At 35.5% G+C, this 11,166-nt stretch overlaps 2 protein-coding genes and 1 pseudogene across 3 annotated transcripts; 1 reads left to right on the top strand and 2 right to left on the bottom strand.

Annotated features, from left to right (window-relative positions):
- The first annotated feature begins 1,861 nt into the window (after positions 1 to 1,861).
- On the top strand, positions 1,862 to 4,204 carry c1galt1c1 (C1GALT1-specific chaperone 1). Of its 2 annotated transcripts, none has more exons than XM_058798057.1 (2): positions 1,862 to 1,986; positions 2,425 to 4,204. In XM_058798057.1, exon 2 carries the CDS (start codon positions 2,439 to 2,441, stop codon positions 3,390 to 3,392), a length of 954 nt encoding a protein of 317 aa, XP_058654040.1. In that variant the 5' UTR covers positions 1,862 to 1,986; positions 2,425 to 2,438; the 3' UTR covers positions 3,393 to 4,204. The 2 variants fall into 2 exon arrangements, with proteins under 2 accessions (XP_058654040.1, XP_058654039.1); XM_058798056.1 differs by having other exon boundaries at positions 1,969 to 2,101.
- Positions 4,205 to 5,675: 1,471 nt separating this feature from the next.
- On the bottom strand, positions 5,676 to 8,347 carry LOC131553965 (cytolytic toxin-alpha-like; annotated as a pseudogene).
- mcts1 (MCTS1 re-initiation and release factor) lies at positions 8,195 to 10,476 on the bottom strand. Its single transcript, XM_058798058.1, has 6 exons — positions 10,290 to 10,476; positions 9,548 to 9,700; positions 9,354 to 9,451; positions 9,082 to 9,215; positions 8,640 to 8,707; positions 8,195 to 8,428 (listed from the first exon to the last, which is right to left on the bottom strand). The coding sequence occupies exons 1-6, from the start codon at positions 10,298 to 10,300 to the stop codon at positions 8,347 to 8,349; spliced, it is 546 nt and encodes a 181-aa protein (XP_058654041.1). The 5' UTR covers positions 10,301 to 10,476; the 3' UTR covers positions 8,195 to 8,346.
- Positions 10,477 to 11,166: the final 690 nt, after the last annotated feature.

The following is an 11,166-nucleotide window of genomic DNA, read 5'->3' as shown; positions in this document are numbered from 1 at the left end:
TCTTCTAATAATAATATCCAACCCATCGCTGAGGCAATCATTCAGAATGACTCAGTGAAATATTGTTACTTTTGAGCCTTTTTGGCAAGTGTCATATTTTCAGCACGTTGAAAGGATACTTCATTCAAGGCTATTCGATTGTAGCTATAATTATTGCATTAGCTATTTGATTTTTACATTGTCTCTTGATGTTATGTATGTTTTTGTTACTTGGTCTAATGTATGTATATTTATTGTCCTGTGTAAAATTGTACTAAAAATGTTGTTGTTTAATAGCGTGCTTCCCATTAACAGCATTTCATTGTTCTCTCTTCCTTCAAAGAAAAAAATAAAACCTACTTTGACTAATTAAAGGTATTCAGGAAATGAAATGGAAGGTGAGAAACGTAAAATGCTTTATTTGATTGTAGATATGCACCATTGACAGCTGCATGAGTATTTTATCTCTTATGATATTATGAAAAGAAAGCTTTTGTACTGCATGTGTAATCTTGTAAATATGTCAAATGTTGTAAGCGCATATTCAGCATTAAAACTTAGTTTGTGAGAGATGGAGTTCAGCCAGTTTATGAGTAGGAGTTCATTGGAGACAGTGGGCTGGAAATATGAGCTATAGCAAAGATTATTTCTATAAATAAGAAAGCTATTAATTAGCATGAAGTGTGAGAGAAAGACTGTCTTTATAAAAAGCAAGAAGAGGTGACAGGTTTGGTATAATACGAGGAAAATACAAGAATAGACTGATATTAACAAGCAAGTGGCAGACTTGTGCTTTCTGTACAAATTACACCAGCCTTGAACAAAGAAGGCAAGTAGAAAAATATTTTGTCAGAACACATGGCTCATTTTCAAAAACTGTCAGTGGATGCAGATGTTTATTTTGAACCAGATGGTGTAGATATCAATGGCATCTGCTATTAGGGGCTAATGCAGGAGTCATGCTAACCAATCAAATCTTCTTGACCCCTCGGCCTGGCCTCTGCTGGTAGATTCTGTAACTGCACCATCTGGGTTCAAAAAGCTTCTTTCTACATTGATAATCTTTAAAATGAGCTGCGTATGTATGATTAATATAGAAATAAATGTTTGTATTAATAAAGTATCTCTGTGTTCTCATAGCTTCATTTTCCAGTGGCTCCATAAACATTAGCCCAACCATATTCATTTTATTGGGAGAAAATAGACCCCATTACATTTTAGAGTAAACTGTTAGTAAACTGAGGTTTTGATTTCAAACACTTCAAAATTTTGATCAAGAATAACTTCTCTTACAAAGGACGAAACAATGAAGAAATGTGTTTTGGCAGATAGATTAAGAAACGTGTTTTATAAAATGCTTTATGAAATGCAATTTAAAAATTGCAGTTTAAAAAGGTGGTTAATGTATTTTTTATTGTTATATTTAAATATAACATTTTACATTAATTACATTTTATTAATCTATTTTTCAATTTAAATTTTTTTTATTAATGTAGGCTATTATTTAACAATTAACTACAAGTGTAAACGAACAGTTTATTAATTGGTCCGTTTTTATTTTTCAATTAGGCTAATAAATGAATTTATTCTTTCGTCAGAGTTACAGGAAAGAATGTGAAACGTTTAGTTATTTACTTGATTTTATCATACCTTGTTTTTTTGTCATTCTTCCTCTCCTTTTATCTTTTAGAAATTTTGTGTAGATACGTATTTTTTGTAAATATATATTTTGTGTATTAACATAAAAGTTGTTATACATTATGTAAAACTTTTAAAGCACACAAATCATTTCCGCCTTTGCCTATTCAGAGGAAATCGAGGTTTTTGTAGTTTTTAATCATCGTCTTCATCACAGCGAGACGACACAAACGAACAACATTTCCCACAGTGCATTTCGCGTGAATTCAACATCCGCCTAAACATCCGTGTTCTAGAAGCCAGTACTAGCGCTGGACTGCAACCAGCTTTCTTACCTTATTCCGTCCAAATGAATTAGATGGAAGGCAGGTAAAACTGACCCCAGAACAGATACTACATTTCTTGCTGTTTTCCGGTTGTGTGTACGGAACTGAATGCGACGGTGTAGCGTCTAAATGTCAGCTCTATTCTGCGTTATTGAAAGGTATCAGATTATAACTTTTTATAACACATTTATTGGAATGTGTAGTTTTGGTGAACTGTTTAATAGGTTCTTGCTGTCAAATGTAGCCGATAGTTAAATTTTCTCTTTCTGAGTTAAAAGTATACAGCAAACCTGACTAACGTTAGTTGCTTTGTATTGTCACCAGGAACAAATGTATAAAGTTATTGTCGCAACCTACGTCGTATCTCATATTCTCTATAGCATTTTTGTTGTTATTGCTGAACAAATGTCATTTAGAGCACGAACTGCCATTGCAGTTTTGTTTTAATCATGATCTTTATTCTTATTTTGATCTATTACAGGGTTACAGTCGACCATGATGTCTGAGGGCAGTTCATTTATGAAAGGCATGATCCTAGGGGGCATATTCTGCCTTGTTATATCTTTCTTTGAGACCTTTAATTCAGGAACCCACTCAGAAGGTCATAAGCATCTCCACCATCATCTGAAGCCTGTCAGCAAAGATGAACTACAGAAGTTGTCAAAGTCTCAGATGTCTGACTTGACCCTCCAGGTTGGAGTGTACTGTCTCATCATGGTCACTCCAAAGCTCCTGGTCCACTGGGCGACAGCCAACGACACTTGGAGCAAACACTGTGACAAATCTGTCTTCTACACGTCCGAATCGTCCAAAGCTCTGGAGGCAGTTGACCTACAGGAGCAGGATGAGTGGGCTAGGCTACGCAAAGCCATCAAACACGCCTACGAAAATGCTGGAGACCTGCGCTGGTTCTTCGTGGCCCGGCCCACCACGTTCGCAATTATAGAGAACCTCAAGTATTTGGTGTTGGATAAAGATCCAAGCCAGCCGTTTTACATTGGCCACACGGAAAAGTCCGGAGAGCTGGATTACGTGGAGTATGACAGCGGGATCGTGCTGAGCTATGAAGCAATGAGGAGGCTGATGGAGATGTTTAAGGATGAGGACAAATGCCCAGAGCGAGGACATGCCTTGTGGAAGATGCCTGAAGAAAAGCAGCTCGCCACCTGTTTGAAATACAGCGGGGTGTTTGCAGAAAACGGAGAGGATGCGCAAGGCAAAGGGCTTTTTAACAAGAAGAGCGTCAGCTCCTTGATTTCCGACAGCATGGGCCAAAACCCGGCCGATGTCGTGGAGGCCTGTTGTCCTGACATGGCCATCACGTTCGCTGGCATGTCTCCGAGCCAGATGCAGGTTTTGATGTACGGCGTCTACAGACTACGGCCATATGGACATGATTTTCATGATTCCTTGACATTTCTGCCTCCTAAAGACTCTGATAATGACTGATTGACTTCATGGCTCCTGTATTGGAACTGTTACTGTCACTCACAGAATTGAGGTGTTGATCATAACTGGATGCAGGGCTGTATCAGCTGTGATGTGTAGTATGTACTTTATTTGTGATTATGAGTTCTGAAAGTTGGTGCTGGTTATGGGGGTTACACCATGCTTTTTGCTACAAATGCATTCTGGCAAAAGCAAGAGGATAATTGTTTGCATATAAGTGAATCGAGAGGGGCCAATATTGTATAATTCTGTGTACTTGATAGTATTTTGAATAAAAATTACACTAGATTTATGAATGCCACACATATGGGGTTGGGAATGAAAACGAAGAACCTTTTGATGATTTTTAAAATGTATTTTGGATGCATGTTGTAGAGAGGGGAAAGGATATCTTAATGGCCTCTGTACGGTAAACTGTCTATATCACTCATAAAAATATCAAACTAATGTGGTTTGAAAGGTTAATATACTTGAGATTGTAAAATTACTTTTGCATAGAAAATTGTCTATTTATTTACATATCGAAATATTGTTTCTGTAATTCAGATGCACTTCATTATACACTGGTTTGTGACCTTTTTTTAATTTCATTAATCTTTTTATTCAGTAAACATCGGAATGCTTGATCTCTCCTGCTTTAAGTAATAGTAAAGGTTACAAATAAAAGAGTGCTATCAACAGATGATACAGCGCAGTGAACAAATGAATATGCATTAAATCATTAAATCCTCTTCATTTCTCTGGATACTTGATTTTTCAATGGATTGCAACACTTCTGATAGGTTGGTTTAATAAAAAAACAATGAAAATTATGTTTTGTAGTCCTTTATTAAACTCTGAAAGCTGTCCTATTGTAGAAATCTTTTCTTCTGACTTGTCTTTAAGCTTAAAAAAAAGATCAGCTTCCTTTTCTTCATATTCTCTCTTCTAAGTCTCTTGAAAATGTCTCTCATTTTCTCAATTTCTTGTTTTTTAGTGTTTCATTTTTGTTTTCTATCCTGTTTTACTCATTCTCTTATCTCTTTTCATTTTACAATTCAACAGTTCTGTTGTCGCTTTCTTTTTGAATGTCTATGCTGTCCTTTTAAACCTTTTATTTTTCTCTCTGTTCTTCTTGTTTGATCCTCTTTATTTATTTAAAATCTCTTTTTAAGCACATTTTCCTAATCATGTTTATATTCCTTTTTCTCTCTGTCCTCTGTTTCTTTTTGCTACTTTTCTTATTTTCAGCCTCTTTTTTTCATCTAAGTTTTTGATCATTTCTGAATCTCCAGCTCTCGTTTCCATTGTAGAGAAGGGATTTTTGACTGTACTTGACTGCTTTGAATTCATTTACAATTTTTTCCTCTTATCTCTTCTTGAGCTGATCCATTTCTGTCTCATAATTGGTTCTTAATTTCTCAATTTGAGCCTCTTCCTCTCTTTCAGTATTTTCTCTACCCACTTTTTAAAAGACATTTCCAGGTCTTGGTTGATACTGTTTGTAAAATATTGCTCTTTGTTGGATGTAATCCTCATTTTACAAGTTCAGTAACTTGAGTTCTGTCTCGTTTTTCTCTGTTATTAAAAACCAGGTATCTGTTTTCACAGAATTTGAACAGCCTGTTGAGGTTTGCACAAAATCTTCTATGGATTCAGTCTCAAGATCATCTGCTCTAGTGACCAGAACAATGCTGAAATGTCCATCTTTCAGACCAAACATCCTCTCTATCAGATGTAAAATGATCACGTCTTCCTCTGTACATCTTCCCACAGTAATCACTATAATGATTGCATGGGTTCCAAGAACTAACAGTGCAATGCATTTTACAATTTCTTCCTGTATTTCTACATTTGACAGCATGGTTTGAAAGAGACCTGGAGTATCAACAACAGCTACTGATTTTCCCTCAACCTCACCAACTCCTTTCTTACAAACATTGGGACGTATGCCCATTTTGCTTTTGAACTGATTTTGTCCTAGAATAGTGTTTCCTGTTGCACTCTTTCCACACCCTGTCTTCCCAATCAGCACGATTCTCAAACACTCACGAATCTCATCTGGTAGATCTTCAGCGCATGGCAACCATATTATTAGAAATCATGCATTAGTATTCATACAGATGTAGGTTTGGTGTTGTTAAACCCATTTTTATCTCTTTTTTTTTTTTTTTTTTTAATGACGTAAGCTACAGAAAATGCTAATACAGCATGGTCTTGCTTTGGTTCATAATTCAAAAATAATAGACGTTTTGAACTTTGTGACTTGCCGATTTGATGTAATACTGCTTTGTATTATATTACACTAGTCAAAATTTGAATCAAAATTGTCCTAAAACCAAAATGTGTTCTTGTCTTAGGACATCCACTTCAAATTTTGACTACCCTATTTAGTTTATGTTCTTTTTTTTCTTTGCTGTAGTTGATAGTTCCCTAAAGGCACTGAAAAGGCACATTAATATGATAAATGACAAATGTAATTATAAAGTAGAATGAATGAGCCCTTTCATTTTTGTACAAAGCATTTAGTTGCATTGGTGTAGAACTGCCACTGTCGCATAATGGCCAAACAAACATTAAGAATAACTCACCCTTTACTCTACTTTCATTACTTTATGAAATATCAGCAAATATCATAACTCTGATGACATTACTGCCTACGGTGTAGTTGAGTTTTCCCATTGCTGCACATTTGATCTCATACTCAGTTCCTGGTCTCAGGTCTCACTCTTCAGCACATGTTGAGATGTCCAGTCAGTCTGCTTCTTCATTTTGTACAGTAGCCTGATTTCCACTGTAGCAGGACATGACGGAGGAACCTTCAAAACCACACTGTCACTGTGTGCAAACGGTTTCATCACAGTCATTTTCATACAAGAGAGTGCAGGAACCAGGATTATTCTCTATTTCCTTTGACGACACAATAAACTTGATTGGCTTAAAGTTTTTTTTTTTTAATCACAATTCTGATCAGTTTCTTAAATATCTTCAAGCTGCTCTTCATGGTTTTTTAGATATCAGGATTGAGCCAAGATTTTTGCTAGAAAGTACACCAGGAGCTGTTCTTATTGATTTTTCCTATTGTTGAAGGACTCGAGATAGTCACTTTGTTTAGGCAGAAGCACATCCGGCCAATCCAGTGACGTGAACGTGTAGCTAACCAAATCTCCTACTTTCAGATCCATCAGTATGTTATCTAAGTTGTCTTCTACTTTTGCTCCAGAATCATTCAGTTGTTTGAGCAGCGTTTTAACAACGTGAGATTCATTCTCTCATTCTTTCTGCCATTGTTCAAGATCTGTTCCTCTGAATGGAGATCCCTCATGATCTTTTAGAAGATCAATAAGTGCAGTGTGCTTTACCATGTTGCCACGGATGTTTGGCAACAGATCACCAAGTTTCTTCATGAGTCTTAACTTATATTTGTAACAGTTTTGCTTCATGTGCAGTATTTTATTCTGAAATGCAGCAAAAGTCAAGGCAGGTGCGTCTCTCAGAAGGTCATTGCAGTTCATCTCAGCTGCACTTAAACTCTTGATTACTGATTCTATCTCTGTGATTAAATCAATGCGGATATATTTCTGAAGTTTTGTTGCTCCTGAGTGAAGTTTGTCCAAAGGAAAGAGCCACACTCTCAATAGAACCGCCAACGCTTTGTTTTCTCCTAGAAGTTTTGGAAGATCAGTTAGAACCTTCAAAGCATCTTCAAACGAGCACAAAATGTACATGTGAATTTTTGGACTGCAGTTTTCTGTTTTTCCATCCACTCTCAGATCAATTTCTGCACCTACTGACATGCCACTCAAAAACAAAGCAGGCAACTGCACCAGCCCAACATCAGGGATATTTCCAGAAGGCAAATGGTTCATGGTCAGTTCTTCAAACTTAGTGGTTGAATGATAATGTAGCATAAGTTTTTGCTGTTTGAAAGACTTCTTGGTGTCGCTGAGATACTTGGCTGCACCACTTACATAGATGAGTTCACCTAAAAAACTCAATATTTAGCAATTTGGATTTTTCCTCAATGGACTCTGAAACTATGACTTTGAAATCTGTATTAATTTGAGGATGAGAACGCTTATTCTACTGCAGCTGTTCTTGATTCCAAAGCCTGATTCCTATAATGGGAAAAATGTGTATTCGTTCTCAAAAGGGAAATTGATGATATTATAGATTTATGATAGAGATTAAATATATTCTGATAAATAAAGAAACTCAATAAATAAATTCTAGTGTTGATTAATAGAGTGTAAGATAAACGGAGAGTGAAAGATAAAATAAGTTTCTGTTTATGAATACAAAATAAAGCCATTATATATTCATGGTCATGTCTAGCCTAGGCATCAGAAAGAAACTACCGTATTAAAGTGACAAGAGGATCAAATAAGTGTAGACTTAGACCCTGTACTATTGGTTTTGATTCCCAGAAAATACAAATAATTTTGAATGCAATGTACCTCACTTTGGTTTTCCCTATATTACAGTTAACTTAAAGTGAATTGGATTTTCCTTACATGCTGAGATGAGTTTGTCTTTCACAAGCTGGTTGGATTCACTGTTTGGAATAGATGTACGTTTCCTGCCTTTACTGCAAACAAAAAAATTGACTATAAAAGAACTATAAAACCACAGGGACTAGAATTGCATATGATACATAGTATATGGTGGCATGTGGTGTATAAGCAAAGTCATCTAAACAAATATCACATGATTCTGTCTTGGGCAACTGAGAAATACACATACAAACACTTGTTTAAACAGGCTTTAAGCTGCCATGACACTATTCAGCTCTCACTGCAGCAAGAGACCATTTCAGTTTGGAATGACTTGAATGTAGGTTTTATTTGTGCATTAAAATGGGGTCGCTTTCAAAGCTTTCGGCATGGTACACAGTTGAGTCCATTCATGTAAACAGTAGACGGGCAGCCTGGTGATAACGGGTCCAAACGATTCCACCACATCCTCTCGTCTATCATTACTTATACGTCTTCATGTGCCACAGTCCATCATTCAGATAGTGAACGTTCTCGATTCCAATTCCCTTGTTTACTTTCTCTCTGTTCAGTGAAGTGAGACGAGAAAATATTTTCAAATCAAATTCAATTAAATCATTTTAGCTTTCCAAACCCAATAAACTGTATAATCACAGGTTAGAGGATAGAGGAACTAATAAGTCCACTATATAGATTTAAAAAAATAAATAAATACATTTTCCATTTTAATGCCAAATGGTTATTCAAAGTGTAGGTGATGCATAGAAACACTTACATGTCGTCAGCAGACATCTTCATGACTCCCACACAGAGCGCATGCTGCTTCCCTTCTGCCATTATAGCCTGAAAACAAATACTTAAGGACAACAACCTGTGATATGCAACGCACACCAATCAAAACCATTACATGAATTGTTCACTCAAAAATGATTACTTATGGCAGTGATGTTATCGTTAACTCAAACTGTTAAAAAGTAGTTTCCAGCAATTGGAATAAAGCTAAAATAAAATATAAACATCCATTTTTATTATTATTTTTCCATATTTCTATTTAGTTGTATGATGAACAGAACAATTATAATAATTGTTTTTTGTTTTTTCCCCCCCCATTGCAATAGTGGTATGGTGTTTTTTGTGTGTCCTTTTTGGAATTGACAAAAATATTTCATAATATATTTAGAAAATTACTAAATATAATACAACAGCTGGAAAGATACAACTACTGTGTCTGTGTCAGCAGGGTAGAGTTTGGCTCCTGGTGATGTGAGGCCTGGGCACATGATATTGGCTCCACTCAGAACAAATTTGATGGCTCCTTTATCTACTTGTTGGTGTGGAAGAATGAAGGGAACTGGAGAACAGATATGTGAGTAGCAGGCATTAGTCTAACAGTAAGTGTAACTTGGGTAATACAAGCAATTTTCTGGAACCTGAGGCAATATCTTCTGATGGGAAAGCATCTCACTGATGAAAATGAAAGCCATCTTACATTTGTGTAGAAGTCTGAGGGTGGGATAGAAGGGTCCCTCTCTCTGTCTGAAGAAGAGCAGCTCTCCATTTACCGTAAGAATTTCAATATGCTCATGGCTGGAAACAAAATATCACACCTCTGATGTAAAATGAGTTACTCTTTTAGTACTGCGTATCAATAAGCACTGACCTTCCATATTGTGCAACTCTTACCATCTCACAATTTTGACAGGGTCCTTTTTGGGCATTATCTGGTTGAGCCAATCATCAATGTTAGGAAACTGATCTAGTAGCTGATTCTTTATGCCCTTGATAACAGACGTCTTCAGTTGAATACAGTTAGAAACATTTTCCTTTTCATCAAATCTATGAAGACAAAGAGAAAGAAAGGAATTAGCATATTTAATGTCTAATACCTGCAGATGACACAGCGTCAGGTCTCTGTAATCTTACTTTTTATGGCAAAGTATGGGAAAATAAAGAAACTGGTCTAGTATAAAGGTCTGATATAACAATTACCACCAATTGTTTTATAATCAAAAAACTGCTCAAATTTCTGTCCTTGAATGTTTATTGTAAACATCCTTTGCGATCACGGTCTTTTTTGTAGTTTGCTTATCATCTGTTAGAAATATCAGAAGTATCTTAGCAAAAGGTAAGTGTAAAAAACACTAAACACATAGGAATACAGATGGATAATTTCTAATGCACCATAAAAGTCAGCTGTGACAGAGCAAGTTAGCAGTATAGCTACACAGGTTGATGTATCGGCTACAGAATTAAGGGCAGATATTAAGTTACAATATCATATAAAACTGGTAAGCGTATACATGCAACATATCTTCTATTTCTACGGAAATGTCAAAGCTACTAGGTAAATGAAACACTGCATTTCTATAAAAATGCTAAGTTGTGTTAGCTACTATTTATAAGATTGAAAACGGCTCAAGCTTACTTTTTAAACATCCTTGCAGGTCGCTATCGGTCACTCTTGTCCTCCTATCTGTGTGATCTTACAGCTCGTAACTGATAAGTTTTTGATCCCAAAAATGAAAACTAAACATTCAGTAGAAGGTTTAATGAACTAACTCCACGCTTCACGTCAACCGCAGATTCCTGTTTACGACATTTACGACAGTGGTAAACGTTTTACGGCAAGGGTGGATGCATCATAGACATAATAAGTACACAGACATAATAAACAATAAAATAAAATAACATAGACATAATACATACCATTTATTATGTCTATGGTACAGTATGCCAGACAAAATTATGCTATGTATTTTGCAATACATCTGTTAAACTTTACTGATATCGTTAATTATAAAGTCAATTGTCAATAAAGTCAATATAATCAAATTGAGTAAAAATTGTAACTGATAGCAGCCCTGATCGTTGCACATTAAGACAACTGTTTTGTATTGCAATTTTTCCCTGATATGTTTAAATACGTTTTTTGGATCTCTCTATATCACTCCATCTTCAGAAAATAATGTCAAGAGCCAGAAGGGAAAATAAAATGTTCATATATTTTTAGGAATAAAATGTTTGATGAATGATAAATAAACAAACCTCTCTGTTAAACAAAACAAAACAAAAAAATAGATAGTACTGTGTTTTATGTAAGAGCTACAGCACCAAAATCAAAATTTATGCATGAAACTATGAATTTGCCTGAAATGTCTTAAATTAGAATCTGAGCCAACTTTGATATCTACCTTAGAAAATTATATATACATGCATAATACAATGTAAGGTTTTATATGGTTATTGGTTAGAATGCCTATTAGGCACAATGTTTTTTTTCACAAATACAATGAAAGACTGTA

The sequence above is a fragment of the Onychostoma macrolepis genome, chromosome 14 (assembly GCF_012432095.1).
Source record: "Onychostoma macrolepis isolate SWU-2019 chromosome 14, ASM1243209v1, whole genome shotgun sequence".
Classification (NCBI taxonomy): domain Eukaryota; kingdom Metazoa; phylum Chordata; class Actinopteri; order Cypriniformes; family Cyprinidae; genus Onychostoma; species Onychostoma macrolepis.
Note: the sequence above shows the minus strand (reverse complement) of the source record. Positions and strands in the feature narration are given on the sequence as shown.

Coding starts and splice junctions, on each gene's coding strand:
- c1galt1c1 (XM_058798057.1), top strand. CDS start 2,439: ATGATGTCTGAGGGCAGTTCATTTATGAAAGGCATGATCCTAGGGGGC.
- mcts1 (XM_058798058.1), bottom strand. Junction 9,216..9,353: donor CCTCAGACTTCTACACAAAT/GTAAGATGGCTT, acceptor TCTGTTCTCCAG/TTCCCTTCATTCTTCCACAC. Junction 8,708..9,081: donor CTGACACAGACACAGTAGTT/GTATCTTTCCAG, acceptor ATTTGTTTTCAG/GCTATAATGGCAGAAGGGAA.